Source organism: Macaca nemestrina, chromosome 9, assembly GCF_043159975.1.
Source record: "Macaca nemestrina isolate mMacNem1 chromosome 9, mMacNem.hap1, whole genome shotgun sequence".
Taxonomy (NCBI): Eukaryota; Metazoa; Chordata; class Mammalia; order Primates; family Cercopithecidae; genus Macaca; species Macaca nemestrina.
The window spans coordinates 83,769,208-83,797,133 of NC_092133.1; the positions used below are offsets into that span (position 1 = coordinate 83,769,208).

General features: G+C 40.7%; 1 protein-coding gene across 1 annotated transcript; it reads right to left on the reverse strand.

The window, feature by feature from the left end:
• LOC105486700 (arf-GAP with GTPase, ANK repeat and PH domain-containing protein 5-like) lies at positions 1-27,666 on the reverse strand. The gene is made up of 8 exons (XM_011749729.2): positions 27,000-27,666; positions 26,559-26,627; positions 24,161-24,229; positions 21,202-21,236; positions 15,244-15,344; positions 12,591-12,626; positions 2,799-2,850; positions 1-2,161 (listed from the first exon to the last, which is right to left on the reverse strand). Exons 1-8 carry the CDS (start codon positions 27,280-27,282, stop codon positions 1,322-1,324), a joined length of 1,485 nt encoding a protein of 494 aa, XP_011748031.3. The 5' UTR covers positions 27,283-27,666; the 3' UTR covers positions 1-1,321.
• Positions 27,667-27,926: the final 260 nt, after the last annotated feature.

Consider the following 27,926-nt stretch of genomic DNA (forward strand, 5'->3'; position numbering starts at 1 on the left):
TCATGTTCACTTACTTTATGGGTACATTTGTGGCATATTTTAAAATGTGAAGTTGAGTGCATTTCACTTAAAAACCAAAGGCATATAGTGACTTGTTTCAGAGGAAAAATTATTGATTTTTGTAAATAAGCAGATCTTGTTTGTATTCTAGCTCCATCACTTACTAATTTTGAGATACGGGCAATTTATATCCTATCTGAGCCTGTGTTTCCTCTACAATATGTTTATTTATATAGTCAGTTTTCACATTAAATGGGAGAAAAACTGACATTGTTCAATTCACACCCAGGGAAATTCTGTGTGAAAGACATCATACGATATTTCTTTTAATGCTCTAAACAATGTTGTGAGGTAAGTGTTACCTCTGATTTGCATATGAAGAAACATATTCCCAGATTAATGAATTGCCCAGTTTCACACAGGGAATAAATTGCAGCACAGGAGTTCTACATAGATAGACCTGTATGACTTCAGAGACTGAAATGGATGGATAAACAATTCACTTTCCAGGAGAAATCACAGGACAATGGATATCAGAAGAAATGATGGGACCAGGTAATATTGGATGTTTTGTATATGAAAAAGTAATATGGGCAACAAATAACGATATAAAGTCACTGAAGCAAAATATATATTACCAAATCTAAAAGAAAATATGCTATTGGTAGGCCGTGGCTACATTATAAAAAACATGTCATTTCACATAAAGTACTAATACTACACTATGACTATGAGTTAATATTAAAACATTGACCACATAGGAAATAGGAGAAACAAGTAACAACACTGTAGAAAGCAAAGAAAATGACTGCAAGATGCAGCCATCACCACCATCTCCTGGCCACATAGGGGCCTCCTCAGAAGCTTAAATGAATGAAGGGAAGAGATTGGAGTTATTACAATTAAAGCTCAGAGTAAAAGCCTTCCTGGGCTGAGACTAGATCTCTGAGGGAGAGATATGTTCCAACTGCTGCTGTTACCTCAGAAGAGGCACTTTCTGGGGCTCTGAAAAAACTGGTAAACTGAAACAATTACTGCTCCTACGGCAAGGAGATGTTCTTGGGAGAACATCGGCAAGGACAGCAAATAAACAGGAAAAGGAGATCTATTTTTCCATTCTCTTGCCTTTCTATGTTTCTCTAGTACCACCCAATAGCAGAACCTAGCAGGATCCCACTAGAAGGAACTTGGAAAACGTAGCTTGCTGATCCCCATCATGGCATCATAGCAAATTTATTGCAGAGAAATGTAGCTAAGGATCAAGATTATTAGTAAATAACATTGTGCTAGTCTAAAGTAGCCGGAACTTGCTTTTGCTGCTCTAGCATGACTGCAGGCCGGCCACGATCTGGCTCTCGATGGCTTGGACCCAGGCATCCCGCTCCTCATATGACGTGGCTTCAAAGTGCCACGTTTGGCCAGTGAGGGACACAATGATAAAGTTTTCTGCTTGTTTTTCAGCAGTGCCAGACAGGCCATTGTCTTTTAAGTTGTTGGTGCATTTCTTCCTTTGGTGTTTCTTTTTGTTGGCATGAGAAGAGGGGGGTGGGTTGAGCTTGGGGCTGGTGGTGCTGGAGATATTGGGGCTGGAGCATATGGAGTCACCCAGTCCGGTGTCTGAATTGGCTGAGGTACATAGACTGTTCATGTCCTTGAATAGGCCATTGCCTTTAGAGCTGGAAATGGGTGCACAGGCCAGTGTGGCTAGGGGTGGCCTCTTTCCTGGGACTTCGATGGTACATGTTCGAAGGTCAATCTCTTTTTTGTGAATATTCTTCATATAATCACCTAAGCTTGAATAATAGGTGAGCATGCCATTGTCACAGAGGGTGGCATATTTCTTTTTCCATTTCTTCAGCCATTTCCCACTTAGCTTTAAGAGCATGCCCTGTTTAATGGGGATGGCTCTGCCACTCCCGATGGTGTCAGCATGGCTCTCCAGGGCTTTCTTCTCTTTGTCTGGGTCACTCCCTTTCTCAGATGTAAACAGCTTGGGCCAGCGCTTGGACTGCTTGCGAACGGGCGTGGGTGTGTCAGCAGTGGGAGGAACATTGATCTGAAGGTCCTCCTGGCTGGTGCTGGGAGTCGATGGAATGGAGGAGGAATCCTTACTAAAACTCCCACCTTCACTTCTTGTCTGGGTAATGTGCATGGTGGAAACCTGTGTGGAACAGAAGAAGGAATGGCTTCGAGAATTGGGTAATGACTTGCAGGGTCCTATAGACAGCTCACAATTACCTTTTAAAAAGATACATTTTCTGTGCCAGGCACAGTGGCTCACACCTGTAATCCCAGCACTTAAGGCGGCCGAGGTGGGTGGATCACGAGGTCAGGAGTTCAAGACTATCCTGGCCAACATGGTGAAACCCTGTCTTTACTAAAAAAAAAAGAAAAAAATAATTAGCTGGGCACGGTGGCGCATGCCTGTAATCCCAGCTACTCGGGAGGCTGAGGCAGGAGAATTGCTTGAACAGGGACCTGGGAGACAGAGCCTGCAGTGAGCCAAGATTGTGTGATTGCACTCCATCCTGGGCTACAGAAAGAGACTCTGTCTCAAAAATTTAAAAAAAAAAAAAAATACATTTTCTGTTATTTGGATAGTATATTTACTCACACTAGCTCACTAACTAAACAGAGCTGTAGATCAGTTCCTATTCCAGCACATTCTTTTTACGACACTTAAGATGACTAAATACAACATGAAATGGGGAAGATTTAAAAAAAGATGCCTTTGACTTCAGCATGAAACAGATACAAGTGTATGATGAAAATACAATCTCAATAAAAGCGCCACTTACCGTAAATGAGTATAACTGTTCATCAAATATGCTCAAAGATCCATCTGCATGTCTATAAAATAAGAATGTGCATTACTTCAAAAACTGTTAATATATTAGTATCACATATGTTTAGTAAAATACTGCCTCCTGTGTGCTTTGCTGTTTACTTTACCGAAGCAGTTTTTACAAATTTTTCTCCTGGATCCTGACTTGCAGAGGGTTTCCCGACTTCTTCTTTCTGAGGACTTCATGTCCTGTACTGTGAAGTCTTGTATATGTAACCAGTCAGAAATGCCCATAAGTACTGACTCTCCCTAACAGGCAATGGCAACAAACCAAATATATTTTCACTCTTCTAACCACACCACACACTGAAACACAAGAATGTTTTACAAAGCAGTAGTGATGAACTTTAATAAATGTAAACGTGATGCAGATTTCCGAGCTTCCTTTCTCTTTAGTTCTGTGTAGTATATTCTCATGATGTATTTATGTATTTTCTGTTGTTTGAATTAAAAACTCATCTGCCTTTTTAAGAGGCCAGTCTTTGATGAACTTTAAATTTTGTAAAACTAATGCATTGTGCCTACATGATAAACCAGTGGTTCCCCAGATGAGCTCTGTGGACCTCTCGGGATCCCCAAGACCCTTTCCAGAAGGGCTAAAGAGGTCAACACTGTTTGTTTGGTTTTTGTTTGTTTGAGACCGAGTTTCACTCTTGTTGCCCAGGCTGGAGTGCAATGGCGTGATCTCGGCTTATGGCAACCTCTGCCTCCCAGGTTCAAGTGATTCTCCTACCTCAGCCTCCTGAGTAGCTGGGATCACAGGCACCTGCCCCCACGCCTGGCTAATTTTTGTATTTTCAGTAGACATGTGGTTTCACCATGTTGGCCAGGCTGGTCTTGAACTCCTGACCTCAGGTGATCTGCTCACCTCAGCCTCCCAAAGTGCTGGGATTACCTGAGCCACTGTGCCTGGCCAACACATACCTGAGAAAGCTGAATAAAAAATTTAAAAATCTGTAAAAGGAATACAAAGTCATTGCCTGCTTTTTTGTTGACATTTGCCATGATTGTATAAAAGCAAAAGTGGGTAAACTGCTGGTTTCTCAGCATAAATCAAGGCAGTGGTACCAATTACATTAGTAGTCATTCTATTCTTTACTGTCCCCTACCATAAAAAAGACAGACTGAATTACTTAAGAATGTCTTTAATGAAGCAGTAAAAATTAATGTTGTTTTTAAACTTTGACATGTCTCTTTAATATTCTGAATAAGTGGAAAATTAATAAGAAGCGTTTCTGCTGACTGCAGTACAGTTCTGTTTTTTTTTTTTTTTTTAAAGAATTAGTTATTTAATTGTGAACTGAACAATCACTTTTTTCACAGAACATCATTTTTATTTAAAAGTACAACTGGGTCAGCGTAGTGGCTCACTCCTGTAAAATCCCAGCACTTTGGGAAGTGAAAGCAGGCAGATGGCTTGAGCTCCTGCAGGAGTTTGAGACCAGCCTAGGCAACATAACAAAACCCTGTCACTACCAAAAATGCAAAAAAGAATTAGCCTGGTGTGGTGTCACACATCTGTGGTCCCAGCTACAGGGGAGTCCGATGTGAGAGGATTGCTTGAGCTGAGATGATGCCAATGCACTCCAGCCAAGTGACAGAGTGAGACTCAGTCTAAAAAAAAAGTACAACTTTCATTCTCAAAAATAAATGAAGTGAGAGGTTGTCACTTCAAGGAAAATAAGTATTTGTTCCCAATGATAAAATTTAGGCTTTCCTGAGGACTTTGAAAAACTTGTTCCTTCTGCCGGGCATGTTGGCTCATGCCTGTAATCCCAGCACTTTGGGAGTCTGAGATGGGCAGATCAAAAGTTCAGGAGATCGAGACCATCCTGGCTAACACAGTGAAACCCCATCTCCACTAAAAATACAAAAAATTAGCCGGGTGTGGTGGCATATCCCTATAGTCCCAGCTACTCTGGAGGCTGAGAGAGGAGAACCACTCGAATCAGGGAGATGGAGGGTGCAGTGAGCCGAGATCGTGCCACTGCACTCCAGCCTGGGCGACAGAGCAAGACTCCATCTCAGAAAAAAAAAAAAATAAGAAGGGGGGGGCACCCAAGATGGCCCAATAGGAACAACTCCAGCCTCCAGCTCCTAGTGTGAGTGACACAGAAGGCAGGTGATTTCTGTATTTTCAACTGAGGTACTGGGTTCATCTCACTGGGGCATGTCAGACAGTTGATGCTGGTCCGCGGGTGCAGCCCAGCCAGCAAGAGCTGAAGCAGGGTGAGGCATCGCCTCACCTGGGAAGCGCAAAGGGGAAGGGAATTCCTTTTCCTAGCCAAGGGAAATTGAGACACACAACACCTAGAAAATTGGGTAACTCCCACCCTAATACTGCGCTCTACCAAGGGTCTTAGCAAACGGAACACCAGGAGATTATATCCCACACCTGGCCTGGAGGGTCCCATGCCCACGGAGCCTCCCTCATTGCTAGCACAGCAGTCTGAGATCTAACTGCAAGGCGGCAGTGAGGCTGGGGGAGGGGCACCCACCATTGCTGAGGCTTAAGTAGGTAAACAAAGCCTCCTGGAAGCTCGAATTGGGTGGAGCCCACCACAGCTCAAGGAGGCCTGCCTGGCTCTGTAGACTCCACCTCTGGGGACAGGGAATAGCTAAATAAAAGCAGTAGAAACCTCTGCAGATGTAAATGTCTCTGTCTGACAGCTTTGAAGACAGCAGTGGTTCTCCCAGCACAGAGGTTGAAATCTGAGAATGGACAGACTGCCTGCTCAAGTGGGCCCCTGACCCCTGACTAGCCTAACTGGAGACATCACCCACTAAAGTGCAGACCAACATGTCACACCTCACACGTCTGGGCACACCTCTGAGACAAAGCTTCCAGAGCAAGAATCAGACAGCCACACTCGCTGTTCAGCAATATTCTATCTTCTGCAACCTCCGCTGCTGATACCCAGGCAAACAGGGTCTGGAGTGGACCTCAAGCAAACTTCAACAGACCTGCAGCTGAGGGTCCTTACTGTTAGAAGGAAAACTAACAAATAGAAAGGACACCCACACCAAAACTCCCAGGTACGTCACCATCAACAAAGACCAAAGGCAGATAAAACCACAAAGATGGGGAAAAAGCAGTGCAGAAAAGCTGGAAATTCAAAAAAATCAGAGTGCATCTCCCCCTCCAAAGGAAGGCAGCTCATCGCCAGCAACGGAACAAAGCTGGATGGAGAATGACTTTGACGAGTTGAGAGAAGAAGGCTTCAGTTGATCAAACTTTTCAGAGCTAAAGGAGGAACTACGTACCCCGTGCAAAGAAACTAAAAACCTTGAAAAAAGAATGGAAAAATGGAAAACTACAATAATCAATGCAGAGAAGACCATAAACGAACTGATAGAGGTGAAAACCATGACACGAGAACTACATGACAAATGCACAAGCTTAAGTAACCAACTCAATCAATTGGAAGAAAGAGTATCAGTGATTGAAGATCAAATGAATGAAATGAAGGAAGAAGAAAAGTGTAGAGAAAAACGAGTAAAAAGAAATAAAGCCTCCAAGAAATGTGGCATTATGTGAAAAGACCAAATCTACATCTGATTGGTGTGCCTGAAAGTGACAGCAAAATGGAACCAAGTTGGAAAACACTCTGCAGGATATCATCCAGGAGAACTTCCCCAACCTAGAAAGGCAGGCCAACATTCAAATTCAGGAAATACAGAGAACGCCACAAAGATACTCCTCAAGAAGAGCAACTCCAAGACACATAATTGTCAGATTCACCAAAATTGAAATGAAGAAAAAATGTTAAGGGCAGCCAGAGAGAAAGGTCGGGTTACCCACAAAGGGAAGCTCATCAGACTAACAGCAGATGTCTCGGCAGAAACTCTCCAAGCCAGAAGACAGTGGGGGCCAATATACAACATTCTTAAAGAAAAGAATTTTCAATCCAGAATTTCATATCCAGCCAAACTAAGTTTCATCAGTGAGGGAGAAATAAAATCGTTTACAGACAAGCAAATGCTTAGGTATTTTCTCACCACCAGGCCTGCCCTACCGGAGATCCTGAAGGAAGCACTAAACATAGAAAGGAACAACTGATACCAGCCATTGCAAAAACATGCCAAAATGTAAAGACCATTGATGCTAGGAAGAAACTGAATCAACTAACGAGCAAAATAACCAGCTAATATCATAATGACAGGATCAAGTTCACACATAACAATATTAACCTTAAATGTAAATGGACTAAATGGTCCAATTAAAAGACACAGACTGGAAAATTGGATGAAGAGTCAAGACCCATCAGTTTGCTGTATTCAGGAGACCCGTATCCTGTGCAGAGACACACATAGGCTCAAAATAAAAGGAAGGAGGAAGATCTACCAAGCAAATGGAAAACAAACAAACAAAAAAAGCAGGGGTTGCAATCCTAGTCACTGACAAAACAGACTTTAAACCATCAAAAATCAAAAGAGACAAAGAAGGCCATTACATAATGGTAAAGGGATCAATTCATCAGGAAGAGCTAACTATCCTAAATATATATGCACCCAATACAGGAGCACCCAGATTCATAAAGCAAGTCCTTAGAGACTTACAAAGAGACTTAGATTCCCATACAATAATAATGGGAGACTTTAACACCCCACTGTCAACATTAGACAGATCAAAGAGACAGAAAGTTAACAAGGATACCCAGGAATTGAACTCAACTCTGCACCAAGCAGACCTAATAGACATCTATAGAACTCTCCACCCCAAATCAACAGAATATACATTCTTCTCAGCACCACATCACACTTATTCCAAAATTGACCACATAGTTGGAAATAAAGCACTCCTCAGCAAATGTAAAAGAACAGAAATTATAACAAACTGTCTCTCAGACCACAGTGCAATCAAACTAGAACTCACGACTAAGAAACTCACTCAAAACCACTCAACTACATGGAAACTGAACAACCTGCTCCTGAATGACTACTGGGTACATAACGAAATGAAGGCAGAAATAAATATGTTCTTTGAAACCAATGAGAACAAAGATACAACATACCAGAATCTCTGGGATACATTTAAAGCAGTGCATAGAGGGAACTTTATAGCACTAAATGCCCACAAGAGAAATCAGGAAAGATCTAAAATTGACACCCTAACATCACAATTAAAAGAACTAGAGAAGGAAGAGCAAACACATTCAAAAGCTAGCAGAAGGCAAGAAATAACTAAGATCAGAGCAGAACTGAAGGAGATAGAGACACAAAAAACCCTCCAAAAAATCAATGAATCCAGGAGCTGGTTTTTTGAAGAGATCAACAAAAGTGATAGACTGCTAGCAAGACTAATAAAGAAGAAAAGAGAGAAGAATCAAATAGACACAATAAAAAATGATAAAGGGGATATCACCACCGGCTCCACAGAAATACAAACTACCATCAGAGAATACTATAAACACCTCTATGCAAATAAACTAGAAAGCCTAGAAGAAATGGATAATTTCCTGGACACTTACACTCTCCCAAGACTAAACCAGGAAGAAGTTGAATCCCTGAATAGACCAATAGCAGGCTCTGAAATTGAGGCAATAATTAATAGCCTACCAACCAAAAAAAGTCTGGGAGCAGATGGATTCACAGCCAAATTCTACCAGCGGTACAAGGAGGAGCTGGTACCATTCCTTTTGAAACTATTCCAATCTAGAGAAAAAGAGGGAATCCTCCCTAACTCATTTTATGAGGCCGACATCATCCTGATACCAAAGCCTGGCAGAGACACAACAAAAAAAGAGAATTTTAGACCAATATCCCTGATGAACATCGATGCAAAAATCTTCAATAAAATACTGGCAAACCGAATCCAGTAGCACATCAAAAAGCTTACCCACCATGATCGAGTGGGCTTCATCCCTGGGATGCAAGGCTGGTTCAACATATGGAAATTAATAAACATAATCCAGCATATAAACAGAACCAAAGAAAAAAACACATGATTATCTCAATAACTCTCAATAAATTTGGTATTGATGGAATGTATCTCAAAATAATAAGAGCTATTTATGACAAACCCACAGCCAATATCATACTGAATGGGCAAAAACTGGAAAAATTCCCTTTGAAAACTGGCACAAGACAGGGATGCCCTCTCTCACCACTCCTATTCAGCATAGTGTTGGAAGTTCTGGTTAGGGCAATAAGGCAAGACAAAGAAATAAAGCATATTCAGTTAGGAAAAGAAGAAGTCCAATTTTCCCTGTTTGCAGATGACATGATTGTATATTTAGAAAACCCCATTGTCTCAGCCCAAAATCTCCTTAAGCTGATAAACACCTTCAGTAAAGTCTCAGGATACAAATTCAATGTGCAAAAATCACAAGCATTCTTATACACCTGTAATAGACAAACAGAGAGCCAAATCATGAACTCCCATTCACAATAGCTTCAAAGAGAATAAAATACCTAGGAATCCAACTGACAAGGGATGTAAAGGACCTCTTCAAGGAGAACTACAAACCACCGCTCAGTGAAATAAAAGAGGGCACAAACAAATGGAAGAACACATCTTGTTCATGGATAGGAAGAATCAATATCATGAAAATGGCCATACTGCCCAAGGTAATTTATAGATTCAATGCCATCCCCATTAAGCTAACAATGAGTTTCTTCACAGAATTGGAAAAAACTGCTTTAAAGTTCCTATGGAACCAAAAAAGACCCCGCATTGCCAAGACAATCCTAAGCCAAAAGAACAAACCTGGAGGCATCACACAACCTGACTTCAAACTATACTACAAGGGTACAGTAACCAAAACAGCATGGTACTGGTACCAAAACAGAGATATAGACCAATGAAACAGAACAGAGCCCTCAGAAATAACACCACACATCTACAGCCATCTGATCTTTGACAAACCTGACAAAAAACAAGAAATGGGGAAAGGATTCCCTATTTAATAAATGGTGCTGGGAAAATTGGCTAACCATAAGTAGAAAGCTGAAACTAGATCCTTTCCTTACTCCTTATACGAAAATTAATTCAAGATGGATTAGAGACTCAAATGTTAGACCTAAAATCATAAAAACCCTAAAAGAAAACCTAGGTAATATCATTCAGGACATAGGCATGGACAAGGACTTCATGTCTAAACACCAAAAGCAATGGCAACAAAAGCCAAAATTGACACATGGGATCTAATTAAACTAAAGAGCATCTGCACAGCAAAAGAAACTATCATCAGAGTGAACAGGCAACCTACAGAATGGGAGAAAATTTGTGCAATCTACTCATCTGACAAAGGGCTAATATCCAGAACCTACAAAGAACTCAAACAAATTTACAAGAAAAAAACAAACAACCCCATCAAAAAGTGGGCAAAGGATATGAACAGACACTTCTCAAAAGAAGACATTCATACAGCCAACAGACACATGAAAAACTGCTCGTTATCACTGGCCATCAGAGGAATGCAAATCAAAACCACAATGAGATACCATCTCATACCAGTTAGAATGGTGATCATTAAAAAGTCAGGAAACACTGTTGGTGGGATTGTAAACCGGTTCAACCATTGTGGAAAACAGTATGGCGATTCCTCAAGGATCTAGAACTACAAATACCATATGACCCAGCCATCCCATTACTGGGTATATACCCAAAGGATTATAAATCTTGCTGCTATAAAGACACATGCACACATATGTTTATTGCGGCACTATTCATAATAGCAAAGACTTGGAATCAACCCAAATGTCCATCAGTGACAGACTGGATTAAGAAAATGTGGCACATATACACCATGGAATACTATGCAGACAGAAAAAAGAATGAGTTTGTGTCCTTTGTAGGGACATGGATGCAGCTGGAAACCATCATTCTCAGCAAACTATGGCAAGAACAGCAAACCAAACACTGCATGTTCTCACTCATAGGTGGGAATTGAACAATGAGATCACTTGGACACGGAAAGGGAACATCACACTCTGGGGCCTATTGTGGGGTGGGGGGAGGGGGGAGGGATAGCATTAGGAGATATACCTAATGTAAATGATGAGTCAATGGGTGCAGCACACCAACATGGCACATGTATACATATGTAACAAACCCGCACACTGTGCACATGTACCCTAGAACTTAAAGTATAATTTAAAAAAAAAAAAATGAAAAAGGAAAGAAAAGAAAAACTTGTTCCTTCTACTGTAGGCTTGACAGCTTTTCAATTCTTAAAAGTGTTTTAAAGATTGGTGGTTAAATTAAAAGTGATTTTTGACACAATAAAACATAAACCAATATATGCCAAGTAATTAATGCATAATATTATAAATGCAAGTATGGGGCAAAAGATCCATTTACTGTGCAAGAAAGATCAATGAGTACTGATGGAATAAATTTATTAATATGGAAAATGCCACCATGACTAATTTAAGAAACTAGCACCTGTGAAGTTTTGATTTAGTATTAAAGAATACCCACAACTGTCTGAAAACTTTAAAAATACCCCTTTTACCAACTACATATTTGCATGAGGTTAAGTCACTTTATTGCTTCTTATTTTCTTTTTTTGAGACGGAGTCTCCCTCTGTCACCCGGACTGGGCTGCAATGGTGAGATCTCAGCTCATCGCAAACTCCGCCTCCTGGGTTCATGGGATTCTCCTACCTCAGCCACCCAAGTAGCTGGGACTACAGGCATGCACCACTGTGCCCAGCTATTTTTTGTACTTTCAGTGGAGGCGGGTTTCACCATGTTGATCGGACTGGTCTCAAACTCCTGACCTCCAGTGATCTGCCCACCTCAGCCTCCCAAAGTGCTGGGATTACAGGTGTGAACCACCGCACCCAGCAGTCTTATTACTTTTTATTTATTTATTTATTTATTTATTTATTTATTTATTTATTTTTTTGGAGATGGAGTCTTGCTCTGTCACCCAAGCTGGAATGCAGTGGCGTGATCTCGGCTCACTGCACCCTCCGTCTCCCTGATTCAAGTGGTTCTCCTGCCTCAGCCTCCAGAGTAGCTGGGACTACAGGCACGTGCCACCATGCCCAGCTAAGTTTTTGTATTTTTAGTAGAGACAGGTTTCACAGTGTTAGCCGGGATGGTCTCGATTTCCTGACCTTGCGATCCACCCACGTTAGCCTCCCAAAGTGCTGGGATTACAGGCCTGAGCCACCCCGCCCGGTCTCTTATTGCTTCTTTAGAGCAAATTACAAAGAAAGATCTAGAGAATCCAGTTGTCTCCTATGAAGGTCAACATGAGACTTTAAATAATATAAATACATGACACACTTTTTACTCCACTTTTTGTTGTAGAAAAGTTACTTTTTCGATGAAAAACTTCTGTTAACAATATTGTTCTCTAGGAATATTTTCTGTTGTTACAACCTGGGCCATGGGTTACTACTGACATCTAGTTGGTAGTGGCCATGAAAGCTGCCAAACTCTCTGCAATGCACAGGACAGTCCTCACAACAAAGCGTTATCTAGCTCATAATATCAACAGTGGTAAGGCTGTGAAATCTAAACTAAAAATAGATTTTGAAAAAAAACTCAATGTTATATTTCTACCACAGTAAATATCAATATAATCAATATAAACACATACTCTTTGAGATTCTCAATCATTTAAAAATTAAGAGAGTCTTAAGGAACAAAGAAAACACAAATAATTTGCTTCAATATTTTAGCAGGCACAATACAGCTTATGATGTCTAGAGCTGTGACCTAACACTGAGCTTGGTATCTTGCAAAGTAATTAGCTGGAATAACAAGACAGGTTTCTAAAAAGCTCACCTTTGCGTGATATCATGATGTATCTCCAAAGTCACTCTGTGGAAGGAAAAACAATTCATAACAATAGATATTATCATTTGTTAGGCCTGAAGACACTTTTTAAAATGGGGGCAGAGGAAACTCTCCTAGCGGCCCTGAAATTCAAATCTTCTAGTTCAGAACAGCACCATAAGGGCACTTTGTTTCATTTCTTGGGTTTTTGCAAAAATATGAGAACCAAAATGCGAGGCAATATGCTGTTAGAAGACGCGTTTCTGTTAACGATTATAATATATAAATAATAACAGATTTCCCTGTTATATGCTCTTCTACCCGCAAAGCCTTTCATCCCATGTGATTTATTTTATGTATTTATTTATTTTTTGACTTAGAGTCTCGCTCTGTTGCTCAGACTCGAGTGCAGTGGTGCGATCTTGGCTCACCACAACCTCCACCTCCCAGGTTCAAGTGATTCTCATGCCTCAGCCTCCCAAGTAGCTGGGATTACAGGTTTGTACCACTATGCCTAGGTAATTTTTTTTTTTTTTGAGATAGAGTCTTGCTCTTGTTGCCCAGGCTGGAGTGCAATGGTGATGATCTCGGCTCACCACAACCTCTTCCTCCTGGGTTCAAGCAATTCTCCTGCCTCAGCCTCCCGAGTATTTGGGATTACAGCAATGCGCAACCGCACCCAGCTAATTTTGTAGAATGAGGCTCAAAACAACTGAGGGAAGGAAAATCTCAATTTTAGTTAATAGGTCTACACAATATTAGCACTTGTTAAAACGCCTGAAACATTAGCATGTAAGATGGATATGTCTACAGTGCTTCAAGTAGTTTTTATCCCTGAAATAATTTCACAATCATGGAATTTAAAGTTACATGCTGGAAAGGACCAATGACCTTACATGACCTTTAATTCAACACTCATTTCACAAATCAGGGAAACAAACCTTAAAACTGACTTGCCCAAAATCCCACCAAATAGGAGCAGTTTCTCGTCCTAAACTCAAATGAAGCCGTGGCTCTCAAACTTTGCTGCACATTGAAATCACCTGAGAAGCTCTAATAACGGCTTCATCTTCAACATGAGACATTTTAATTTAATTAGTGTTGGGTATGAGTTTGGGCATCAAGGTCGTTGGTAAAAGTTTCCCAGGTGATTTCAACGTGCAGCAAAGTTTGGAATGATAGAGCTGGGGTGAAAATCAGAATCTTCTGGGATGCCTTTCTTCACATAAAGATGCCTCACATCCATCCCTATTTTCCTAAAAGCCTTCTCAGTCCTAGAGATAGAGGGAAAGTGAAGATGGGAAGATACGTGTGTTTGCAGACCTGTATTTTGGAAAAAAAAAAAAAAAAAAAAAAAAACCTTGCATAAGTGATCTCAGTGAGTTCCACCTATCCCACTGACAACACTGCACTACTGACTTGTGATAAACATTTTTCAAAATCTTTTCTTGAAGCCAATTTGCCCTATTAATTTGCTCAATAAACCTTTATTTCACCAATAGTGAATATACCAAATGATTATTTCTCAGACTTGCTGATGGCAAATTAAAAGTTACTTAATTTCAAAAGTAGACTTCTACAAAGTAGAATAATGAGAAAAAAAGCATGAAATTTGAGCAAGATTAATCTTCAAAGCTACTTTTGAATTGTATGCTAACACATCAAAATCTTTTGAACTCAAAAGAAGCCAGGGACTCTAGGTAAAGCAGTTTTGGTGTATGTGTGCTCAAAGATTTAAGAGACTCGGCTGACTACAGACATTTAGTGATTACTCAATAGGTCCCAAAGCTCAGGACTTGAGACAGAGTTTGAGTCCAGTTTTTGCGGAAACACAATTTCATCACAACTATTGTTGAAATGGAGGGAGAAAAGTGACATTATTATGAGTGTAAACTTGCCATTTTTAATTGCAGTAAAAGTTACTGACAATTGAATTCGCTAAAAAGGCTAGTGCATTTGAAACAAAATTGTTTATAAGCTAGTTATGTTTACAGAATGAAAAGTAAAATTAAAGACATTAATAATCTAAATCAGCACTTTCCAAACTCTGTTCTAATAAATTAGCACTTTCCAAACTGTGTTCTGAAAATCAACACTCCTATCCCAAGGAGATGATAATAATGTACACTGGACAGCCCCTATGTAGCTGGTGCTGGTGTTGGTTGTTCCTTTTAAAATAAACTTCAACTCAGGGTGCTCTCAAAGCGCATCTTTGTGGCCCACGAGGTGCTCATGCACAATGGGAGAAATTCAAATGCAGATACACTGTGGTGCCAGAAGAGGAAAAGCTGTTCCTTCTTCCCAGGCTAATGTCCAAAGTAGTACACACTGATTTAGGCCTATAATGCATTGAAACACTAAGTTTTAACAAAAAACATTCAATAAAGGGAACCTATCCTTCTCACTGTGCTCAACATTGTCTAAGGGCATAAAGGCATCAAAAAGATACACTGTTTCTGGGATTGCTTCTCTGCTAACTGATTTTTTCCTTCCACCACAACGTCTAAGATTAAAAGAGAAATTAATACTTAATATTTAGAATCTGGATATCAATATATAGTTGATTCTAATTTCTTAAACTGATTGTGGAAGAGGACAACCAAATGGCTGAAATAATTTTAGAATAAAGGAATCCATCCCTTGGCAGTATAGTTGTACTCACGATATTATTGTCATTGTAAGATAAGGCTGGCTGGCTGTGCTGTCATCAAGGAATATTGTCGAACATGAGCTGTATTGTTGACTGAAACGCACAGTAGATACCTGAAGGGGAAGGGAAGTATAAGCTAAACTTATCAAAGTGTATTTTTTTTCTTGGTTAAAATGTGAAATGACAAAGCACTAAGATATTTCTTACACTCCATGAACTGCCTGAGTGCGGTATCATGTGCACTCTACAGAAAACCCATTGGAGGCTCTTAACTTCCAGAGACGATGTTTAAGATACGGGTTATAAAATGCTGCCCTTCATATGGTACCTGCCATCAAACCTAACAAGGATTTTATGAATTCCCTTTAAAAATCATGAGAAAAGTTTAAAATAAGATTTCATTGTTTTTTTCTACAGCAATATAAAGCAGCTGAGAATTTCTATTTCTATGATTTATTTACTATGATAAAATGTAATGCATTAAATAATACTGGTACAAGAGCGTTTTATTGCAGTGAATACAAGACTAATGCATTTACTAAATTACTCATCCTAAATGTATTATTTCAGGTGATATTGGGACAAAACAAGTGTTTCAGATTCAGAGGCTCTGTGTGCCAGGGCTGCTAGGCCACCAACAAGCGAGGAAGCCATAGGTTTCTCTAGTCCTATTTTCTTATGTGGAGGATAAAAAGAGTATCACTTAAATATTCTCTCACACCCTGAAAACACATGACAACTTAAAAAGCTAACTTTCACTTCATGTTTAAATAAGACTGCCATGACATGACTCAAACAAGACTCTCAGAGAATATTTTCCATTCATTTCAAAACTTGATTAATTTCATTCTATAAATCATCTGACCTGCACTTAGCCATTTTCCTGCTCTACCCCTGCTCTCTGCCTAGAATACTGCTTTTCTCTTTCCTTGTTTCAGCAAGCTCGACTCCATCTACCCTCTTGGATCTCTTTGTTGGCAGCCACACCAATACATGTTTTTTTGTGCACTAGTTAGTTGAAGTCACCACTGCTAACAAGATACCAATTCTTGCAGAGTATTCCCCTCACGAGAAAGTATGCCTCTCCATAAGAGTAAGGGAGGGCCCTACTCTTCCTACGTCCAGCTGCTAAGCATAGAATTCTGAGTAAATCCAAAACTCTGACAAGTGTTTGACAATTCGGTTATCATTTGGAAGATAAATCTTACTACATTCAATTACAGCAAAAACATTACTAACAGTTTATTATTTATAGGTATTATTTAAGGTAGTCACAAAATAGAAACAAATAATCTAACATCAGTCAGCATAAATTAGAGTATGAAATTTTATGCTCTTCAACAATAAATGAAGCGGTTACTTAGTAGTTTTAAGGTTTAGTGACAAAAACTAGAAAATAATAGTACCTAGTAACTTAGTAAGCCAAAAAAAAAAAAAAAAAAAAAAGCCTTACCATCAAAGGTCCAGTACCTGTTGGACGCCGAGGCCCACCCACTGATTTCTTCCACTGTACCTGCTGCCTCTCATTTTAACCCATTAAAAATACTAATGTTGTCTTCCTTATAGAGGTCTTTCACCTCCGTGGTTAGGTCTATTCCTAAGTATTTTATTTTATTTTATTTTTGCAGCTATCATAAAAGGGGTTGAGTTTTTGGTTTGATTCTAAGCTTGGTTGCTGGTGGGGTATAACACAGCTACTGATTTGTGTACATTAATTTTGTCTCCTGAAACTTTCCTGAATTCATTTATCAGTTCTAGGAGCTTTTGGGAAGAGTCTTTAGGGTTTCCCAGGTATATGATCATATCATCAGCAAACAGCAACAGTTTGACTTCCTCTTTACCGATCTGGATGCCTTTTATTGCTTTCTCTTGTGTGATTGCTCTGGCTAGACCTTCCAGTACTATGTTGAATAGAAGTGGTGAGAGTGACTGCTGCAAACCTTAGTTACATCCTAGGAAAAAGAATACTTCCTAAAATAAAACTAAGGTATCATCCTTACCCTTCTCTTTGTCTCACCCAGAAATATGTCTCACCCAGAAATATGAAGTACCATATGAAGGGCAGCATTTTATAACCCGTATCTTAAACATCGTCTCTGGAAGTTAAGAGCCTCCAATCGGTTTTCTGTAGAGTGCACATGATACCGCACTCAGGCAGTTCATGGAGTGTAAGAAATATCTTAGTGCTTTGTCATTTCACATTTTAACCAAGAAAAATGTGATGGGGGGAATTACCTGCCCTAACCCCTTCCTCAAGAAATATATTACTGTACTCTGGAATTTAGACAAAACCTTAAATCTCCAGGCTTTTTAAAGCACAAAATATAAATAAAAGCTGGGAAAGTAAACCAAAATTCTTCAGATTGTTCCTCATGAATATCCCCCTTCCTCTGCAATTCCCCAGAGTGGTAACGGATGGGTAGAGGCAGCTCAGGTGAATTACCCAGCTTGCCTCTCAACTCATTCCTCCTCCTCCTCTCAAAGGCTGAAGGCAGGGCCTTTCCAGTCCTCATGACCTGCCCTTCACCTAATCCCTCCTGACCTAGGGATGGAGGCTTTGAGTCCCACAGTGTGGTGATACAGAGCACTAGTTGTCACTGTCTGGCTTTATTTAAAGGAAATGCAGTAGGCTTCCTCTGTAGAGCTCTGAAAAGGTTGACTACATAGAGGTCTTCTATGTTTTTACTTGGTGAAGTATTTCTCACATCTTTTGTTATCAGAGTACCATTCCAATCTCTTAACTTGCAGGTGTGTGGAAAATTGTTTTGTAATGAAAGATCTTCACTGGGGGATTGAGCAGCATTTAGTAAAGTCTATGTTTGAAAATAAAATAAAATAAAATAAAAAAATAAATGGTGAGAGTGGGCATCCTTGTCTTGTTCCAGTTCTCAGGGGGAATGCTTTCAAATTTTCCCCATTCAGTATTATGTTGGCTGTGGGTTTGTCATAGATGGCTATTACATTGAGGTATGGCCCTTGTATGCCGATCTTGCTGAGGGTTTTAATCATAGAAGGATGCTGCATTCTGTCAAATGCTTTTTCTGTGTCTATTGAGACGATCATGTGATTTTTTGTTTTTAATTCTGTTTATGTGGTGTATCACATTCATTGACTTGTGTGTGTTAATCCATCCCTGCATCCCTGGTATGAAACCCATTTGATCGTGGTGGATTAATATTATTATTATTTTGAGATGGAGTCTTGCTCTGTCACCCAGGCTGGAATGTGCAGTGGTATAATCTTGACTCACTGCAACCTCCACCTCCCAGGTTCAAGCAATTCTCCTGCCTCAGCCTCCTGAGTAGCTGTGATTACAGGCATGCACCACCATACCCAGCTAATTTTTGTATTTTTAGTAGAGACAGGGTTTCACCATGTTGGCCAGGCTGGTCTTAAACTCCTGACCTCGTGATCCACCCGCCTCGGCCTCCTAAAGTGCTGGGATTACAGGCGGGAGCTACTGCGCCAGGTTGGATTTTTTTTTGATATGCCCTTTGAACTACAAAACATAGTTGAACGAAATCATGGACACAAACAAATGGAAAGACATCCTATGCTCATGAATCGGTAGAATGAATATTGTGAGAAGGACCATACTGCCAAAAGCAATCACAAATTCAACACAATTCCCATCCCAAACCATATATCCCAGGTTTAGGCCATGGTATCTCTGAGCCAGAAAAACCTCACACTGAGCGCTATCAGTTAACAGAAGTCCTGCTTCCAAATAAAGCAGACCAGGGACCACCACACATTGGAGGGAAGCCTCCAACAAAAGAGATCAAAACAACAGAAAAAAGAAATTCATGAGACCAGTCAAAATCAGGAGCAAAACTTTAAAAAAATATTAAAATACTCTCAAAAATATAAAATTCAATAAAAATGTAGAGGATAAAATGACAGAATATCCCAGAAGTGGAATAAAAAGACAAACTGAAAAAAATAGAAGGGGAAAAATTAAAAACCAATGTCTGTATACTGGTCTAAGCAGCCTAGCATCTGAATAACAAGACTATCAATAAAAAAGTAACGGAACATAAAAAACTTCTCAAGAAGAGATAGTCTGCAGGTTTAGTAGCCTCAATAAAATGAGAAGATCCCCACCAAGCTGTGACTGTTTTTTGTTTTTTTTTTGAGATGGAGTCTCACTCTATTGTCCAGGCTGGAGTGCAGTGGAGCAATCTGGGCTCACTGCAACCTCCGCCTCCTCGGTTCAAGTGATTCTCCTGCCTCAGTCTCCCAAGCAGTTGGGACTACAGGCACACGCCACCACTCCTCGTTAGCTTTTGTATTTTTAGTAGAGATGGGGTTTCACTGTATTGGCCAGACTTGTCTCGAACTCCTGTCCTTGTGATCCACCCACCACAGCCTCCCAAAGCGCTGGGATTACGGGCATGAGCCACTGTGCCCTGCTCCCACCCAGGTGTTATAAAATTTCAGAACCTAAGAGATAGAGAAGATCCTAAAAAGCTTCTGCAGATACCTAAAACCTGGTTGTAAATAGTGTATCACACACTGGCAATAGATTCAAGAACAACACTGTAATGACAGCACAACTGCAAAACGTCTTCAGAACCATAAAATTTAGATTCAACCTAGAGATGTCCTCTCTCTCAAAGAGGAGGGATTTTAAGGCTGGCCAGCTTTCTAAATATCTCCACCCAGGAAAATGTGTTCAGGTACAACTAGAGAGGATTACTGGACAGAAGGAAACACAGAATCAGGGACTCAGGCGATCCCACACAAGAGAGCAGTTATGTGAGATCCCAAAAGACTTTAAGGAGATAGCACAGAAAAGCAGACATCGAGCCTATCTAGGGAAAGCCACTCCATACTGAACTAGGATGACAAAAGGCCAAAGAAAGTTGCCCTCCTACAAAGAAAAAAAGGAACAAATGTGTTTTTACAGACAGAAAATATCTTTGAAAGGCATGTGATAAATGCTACAATACTTAGGGGAAAAACAGCTGTTAGAAAATAGGCAAACAAATAGTCAGAAAACTAACTTCATGCTGAAAAATAATGGATGTGAAAGCAAACAGACCACCCGGAGGCTCCTTACTATATTTGGATGGATAAACTAACATCGGCTAGGAAAAAAGGGAAGATCCAGGAGAATTGCGGAAGTGCTCAGATTTCAGAACTGTTTCAGAGACAGGATGAAGGACATGTAATGCAGAGGCACAGTGAAAACACCATATGACTTAGCAGTGAATAATATTTGCAGAGTCATAATCATGTAAATATTACTGATTTAATGAAAAAGTGTGCTACAATTGGAAGAAACAGAGGGAGGAACATAAGATCATGGTGTAGCGAGGAAGGTATGCTTTCACCTGCTGTGATAGAAAATCAGTAGACAGTGCTGGCATTAACTTATTCTATTTTTATTTCATTAAAAATAAGATTAAATATTTAAGGCAGTTTTTCTTTTTTTTTGAGACAGAGTTTCACTCTCTCGCCCAGGCTGGAGCGCAATGGCACCATCTCGGCTCACTGCAACCTCTGCCTCCGAGGTTCAAGTGATTCTCCTGCATCAGCCTCCTGAGCAGCTGAGATTACAGGCATGCGCCACCACACCTGGCTAATTTTGTATTTTTGGTAGAGACAGAATTTCACCATGTTGGTCACGGTTGTCTCGAACTCCTGACCTCAGATGATCCGTCCACCTTGGCCTCCTAAAGTGCTGGGATTACAGGCGTGAGCTACCATGCCCAGCCTTAAGGCAGATCTTTTTACCACAACCAGACTATTGAGATGTAACTTAAATATCAGACATCCTTAAAAGGTGGACACACTAAAGACTTTTCTGGATAAATTTAATACTTACGAAAACAGAAGAGATTTACAAAATCAACAAAAAGAGGTTCACGCTACCACCACTGGGTCCACATTGTAATGTAAAGAAATCAAGAGAGACAACTTTTATGTCAAACTATCCATTTCTTAACTATTTGACTGTTTACTTACATGGTTTGTACAATTGCTTCTTCTTATTTCTACAACTAAGAATTAAAAAAAAAAACTGGTCACTTCTGATACAAATACCATAAAATAAAAGTAGTTGTTAACATCTTAGTGATTACTCCTATGTAAAATGAGGCAAAATTACATTTAAAAAAACTATTTTCAATAATTTGTAATTTAAATTATCTGGCACGATTAATGTCATAAAGTCAAATCTAAAAACTTAGCTTTTCATCTACGTTACCTTTTGTTTCTATTACATGCAAGTGAAGGAATCCTCATGTACAAAAGAAAAGGGCAAAAAATTTAGGCCAGATGAAAATCTTAGCTAATAAAAAAGTTTAACTGTTGCATATATAAGCTATGATCCATTAGTATTCTCTCATTCTGTATTTACACATAGCTTACTTTAATTATCAGAAGCTAAGAGCTAACAGCTCTAAGAACTACTTCCTGACCAGGCACCTATCTCTAGATGCAACAGAATCCCTGTAAGCATCTTGAACCACACTTAGTGGTTATTTACTAATGTGCCACTAAAAACAAAACAAAAAGGGGTCTTTACACAACTCGAAAGTAATTATTCCTAATTTTTTTTTTTTTTTTCAGATGGAGTCTCGCTGTGTAACCTAGGCTGGAGTGCAGTGGTGGGATCTCAGCTCACTGCAACCTCTCTGACTCCCGGGTTCAAGCGATTCTCCAGCCTCAGTCTCCTGACAAGCTGGGACTACAGGCACGTGCCACCACGCCTAGCTAATTTTTTTTTTTTTTTTTTGGCCGGGCGCGGTGGCTCACGCCTGTAATCCTAGCACTTTGGGAGGCCGAGGCGGGCGGATCACAAGGTCAGGAGATCGAGACCACGGTGAAACACCGTCTCTACTAAAAATACAAAAAATTAGCCCGGCGCGGTAGTGGGCGCCTGTAGTCCCAGCTACTCAGGAGGCTGAGGCAGGAGAATGGCGTGAATCTGGGAGGCGGAGCTTGCAGTGAGCCGAGATCGCGCCACTGCACTCCAGCCTGGGGGACACAGCAAGACTCCGTCTCAAAAAAAAAAAAAAAAAAAAAAAAAAAAAATTTTTTTTTTTTTTTTTTTGTATTTTTAGCAGAGAGGAGGTTACACTACATTAGCCAGGATGGTCTTGATCTCCTAACCTCATGATCCACCCATCTCGGCCTTCCAAAGAGCAGGGATTACAGGTGTAAGCCACAGAGCCTTTCGTAAATTTTAATTGTAAAATGAGTATACAAACCTAATTGGACATAGTGTCTGCAGCACAGAAAAATCATTTTTGTTTTTCTAAAAAAAGGCCAGAATAATAAAAGCCTTAAGAGGGACTTGGGCCATGCTTTGTTTCCTACACTGCCTCTGCCTTTGATGCTGGAAGGGCCTTGTAGGCAAAAGTTCCTACCACTGAAGAGTGAGGGACATGGAATAGCTTTTCTTTTACCGCTTCCATGCTCTCTAGGTGAGAGAAGCCAATGGCTCTGGAAGGAGCTGGGAAATACAATTCTGATATGTGTTGGATATGTTCCCCCTCCAAACCTCATATTAACATGTGACCCTTAATGTTGGAGACAGGGCCTAGTGGGAGGTGTTTGGGTAATGGTGGGGGATTCCCAATGAATGGCTTGGTCCCACCCTCATGGTAATAAGCAAATTCTCATTATGGTAGTTTAAAAGAGTGTGGTACTGGCCAGGTGCAGTGGCTCAAGCCTGTAATCCCAGCACTTTGGGCAGTTGAAGTGGGCAGATCACCTGAGGTCAGGAGTTTGAGACCAGCCTGGCCACCATGGTGAAACCCCGTCTATACCAAAAATACAAAAATTAGCCAGGTGTTATGGTGCCTGCCTATAGTCCCAACTACTCGGGAGGCTGAGGCCAGAGAATTGCTTGAACCTGGGAGGTGGAGGTTGTAGTGAGCCAAGATTGCTCCATTGCACTCCAGCCTGGGCAACAGAGCAAGACTCCATTTCAAAAAAAAAAAGAGTGTGGTACCTTCCCCCTTCCCCTCTCTCCTCCCTCTTTACCATGTGGAAAAACCTGCTTCCCCTTTGCCTTCTATCATGATTGTAAGCTTGCTGAGGCCCTCTCCAGAAGCAGATGTTGAAGCCATGTTTGTACAGCCTGAAGATCTATGAGCCAATTAAACCTCTTCTTGTTATAAATTACCCAGCCTTAGGTATCTCTTTATAGTAATGTAAAAAATGAACTCAAATTCTGATCAGAAATAACTGACTCAAGATGGGCAAAGTCTACTCAAACTATAAAAACAAAGGTTACAAACTCCCATGTTTTACTGTGCTGCATTACTTCACATATTATTATAGAACCCTCACTTGTATTCTTGCTGTTTAAGTCAACTGGAAAACTTGCTTGTGCATGGCTTTTTAGCAAATACATGAGGATTTAACGATAACTTTAAGGAAAATAAGCAGGAGTAGGGCATGTTTAAATTGACATTACATCAAATGAAAGAGTTAATAACTTAAAAGTTTTGAGTAGCATAAACTTGGATGTGGTAAATGAATGTGGTCAGAGGACTGTGTGAGAGCAGACCCAAATCACAGATTCAATTCCTGATAATAACAACTATGTTTGTAATTTGTTTAAAAGAAAACCAAGCTGAAGCCTAAGTTCTATCATTCGTCTTTAAAATGTACTCTTTGGAGCAAAGGAAAAGGGGCCAAGAATTATGAATAAAGAGAAATCCATGACTCCTCCATCACATGACAAATTGTGTTGATAAAAAGATGGCAAAAATGTATAAACAAAAAGTTTAGATGTTTTCACTAACAAGATAACTAAAGGAAAATATATCACATGTTAAAATAAGACAAGCGAATATGTGAAAAGTTGAAAAATTTAAACCAATATGAGTTTTTCTAAATACTTCCTATAATACACCTGATCAAACAAGAGTTTTTACTCTTTCTCTTGGTGGAAAAAACAATGTTGTCTCACCATCTGTCTGAGAGTTCCTCTGGAATATTGTGGTTGCCTCCGGATTGGCAGAAGGGTTAAAATCCAAAGCTATATGTATAGAGGGAGAAAAGAAAAAAGATGTAATCATTTATTAAAATTTATCAAGTTGTTTACTCAACTGCTGCATTTAGGCTATTTCACTACTTTTACTTTTATTCTTATCCGTTGAAATGAATGTATGGACATAAGATAGAGCCAGGCAAGATGGCACATGCTTGTAGTCCCAGCTACTCAGAAGGCTGAGATGGGAAAATCACTTGAACCCAGGTCAGGAATTTGAAGCCAGAATGAGTAACATAGTGACACCCACCTTTATTCAAAAAAAAAAAAAAAAAAGAAGAAGAAGAAGAAAAAGAGGTAAATGTTGGCTTTGAGTTGTGTAAAATCAACTTTGCATAAAATAAATCAAGATGGCAGTAAGTTTTAAAAGACAGGTCTATTTTATAGGCAAAGTATAAGATGTATTCTAGAGTTTTAAAATTTTTTTAAAAGTAAATTCAGCATATCTGTCACTTCCACATCATTCTGAGGACATAGAACCTTAGTTCTGTTGAGTAGCTGTCTTCCACAGTCATGTGATATCTCTAAGTCTTCATTTCTTCATTAGCAATACATAGGGAGAATATACACAGGCCTTATTTGTATGGAAAGGGCCAAGTGAGACATACATAAACTGTGTTGTAATCCTAAAGAATGACAATAAAGAGCCATTTTGGGGCTCTCATCCGACACTACCCAGCTACTAACTGGTGTGTAACATCACTCAGAGGTTTCCTTACATCAGCGAGCAGAGTGTAAGTTTACACAAGTACTTACACACTTTGTGTATAAAGGTATAATCAATTAATTCACATAATATATTTGTTTATTCTAAAGCAATCCTTAAATATCTTGAAAAGTGAGGATAGTACTTCCAAGTTACAAAGTCACACTCATCATGAGTCTTAATTATCCTACTTCTTAAAAAATTAAGAGCCCAACCAAAGTTTAAATAGAAGAGCTACAAGACATTTCCTCTACAGGAATGAAATCTCTGGCATTTAAATGAAACCAATAAACCAACTGGATTTAATTTCGCTGTGATGCAATGTTTTCCATGAAAATTTTAGTTTTTATTCAAGAACTATATTACTACCCAGAATTACTTTTACTTAGATTCATCTCTTCGCAAAATTTTAGAGGCAAATCAACCGTTTTCTCTTTTCTACCACCACCCATCCCCTGCCTCTCCCAGCAGTGTAGAGACTGAAAAAATCCAACTTTCTTTCTTTTTTTCTTTCTTTCTTTCTTTTTTTTTTTTTTTTTTTTTTTTTGTGAGACAGGGTCTTCCTCTGTCACCCAGGCTGGAGTGCACTGGGGTGATCTCTGCTCACTGCAACCTCTGCCTCCCGGGTTCATGCAATTCTCCTGCCTCAGTCTCAAGAGTAGCTGGAACTACAAGCATGCGCCACCACGCCCAGCTAATTTTTGTATTTTTTTAGTAGACATGGGGTTTCACCATGTTGGCCAGGCTGGTCTCGAACTCCTGACCTCAGGTGATCCACCTGCCTCGGCCTCCTAAAGTGCTGGGATTACAGGCATGAGCCACCATGCCTGGCCAAAACTCCAATTTTCTTATCTTTGAACAGGATGCTATTGTCAGGAGGGGAAAGGACAAAGTGGGAGCCTCAGCAACAAACACTCTTACAGGGAAGGTCGGAGATTTTAACCTGCAATTTTTATATTACACATTAAAAGTCTACATTGATGTTTCATGTCTTTTGAAAGTTTTGACCATGAACTTCACCTATCTTTCAGAAAAAGGAGGTAAATAAAATCTGTTAAGTCACCAGAAAAAATCTGGAGACACATTTTGTGTTAAAGTAAGAATTTTAAAGTCATCAGAGCCTCATGGGCAAACTTCTTTGACAAACCCTACCCCCCCACACACACACAGCCATTTTTCTGCCTCCCTGGTCGTGACATTCTGCACCTTTCACAATTATTTTAAGCACTCTCTTTTTTTTCCCCCCTTCTGTGTTCAAATTACAGTTAGAAGAAACTAAGCAGCTTCTATCAAGGTGACTTACAGCAGCCCATTAAGAATACCATACAGCCTTTCCCATGGCAACCTCCATTCTGATTTTAAATAAGAAATCCCCAAATATCTGAATATGAACTGTCCTGAGATTTGGCTACTTTAACAAAGGAAACAATTAGGCACTTACCTGGTTCCTTCACTTAGGTACCATCTGGATAGGTACAAAGAAAAAATAAGATGGGTACTGGAAAGTTGGGATATTTGAGTTTTTATTGAGAAAAGGAAGAGAATAGTCCAAAGAAGCCTCAGCAAAGTCCCACAGGATAATAAATAGAGCTACAGACAATATTGTCTCACCATCTGTTTGAGAGTTCCTCTGGAATATTGTGCTTGCCTCTGGATTGGCAGAAGGGTTAAACTCCAAAGCTATATGTATAGAGGGAGAAAAGAAAAAAAAAGATGTAATCATTTGTAAAAATTGATCAACTCATGTATTCGACTGCTGCTTATTCGACAAGAAGAGCCATAAATAAATGGTCCCATGGCAGCCTGGGAGAAAGATGAGAGAGCAAGAACTGAGCGATTGGGAGGGGAGGCGAAAAGAAACTGCTGGACTTGGTGGGGAAAGACTAAGGGGTGGGAATGCAAGGCAGAGCCAGCTCTTGTTCCTGGTCAGCTCCCAGAAAAGCTGGCTACAGACAGAAAGGAGCTCGAAGTGGGCGATGCCTCCCAGGGGACCTTGGGGACAGCAGCAGCCAGAGGCAAGCAGAAGGCAGATGGCACCCGTCACCTCCTTACCTTCAGGCATCTCCCGGTCATGGATGTGGTGCATGTGGAGGTCCTCACCAACTTCAACAGTCACCTCAGCAGGCTGCACAGCAGCAGCCATGGGTGCCCCTGCCATCCCGGCCCCATCTCCTGCCATCCTGTCCCCAGCTCCTGCCATTCTGTTCCCAGCTCCTGCCATCCTGTCCCCAGCTCCTGCCTCATAGATCTCAGATTCAGAGGGACACACAGACCCCTGTTGCTGGTCAAACTCAGGGTCACTGGGGCGCACACAACAGGTCAGTATGTTCCCCATAAGGCGCCTCTACTGTCTGCCACCACCTGTGCCCCTGCTCACAGCTTTGGCCACGCACTCCTGCTATCCTAGGCCGAGGTTATGCTGCACTTGCAGAGACGGTCTTGTCTGCTGCTCGCCTGCCCACCTCACAGCCGGCCCTGGCCCCGGCCCCGGCCGTGGCTGCGGGCCAAGGCCCGCACCCTGCCACCTCCCCTGAGCTGACTTGTCTGGGAGGGTGGAGACCAGTCGACTTATTTAATAGGTTTTGAACCCAACAAGCACTGAGAGACACAACAACTGCCTGAAGAGAGAACAGACGGAGCTCCTCCTCCTTCTGTAGTCACCTACAGACTGAAGCCCACTGGCCCAGGTGAGAGCCCAGGCATGTGGCACACAATGCCCCACCCCACACTTCACAATGCCCTCCCCGACAGTTCACAGTGCCCCACCCTGGCTGCCACCCCTCCCCAACAGCTCAGAATGCCCCTGCCTGGGCTGCCCCACCCTGTGGCTTATGATGCTGCTACTCTCCTGGCCCCTGGTGCAGTGCCAGGTGGACTAAGGTTTTCATTCATCACCAGCTTCCTGAGCTGTTTAGTCCTAAGAAAAGCACAGGGTAGTTCGTTGCTTGAAGCCGTCTTCCTCTATGAGTTCTACACAAA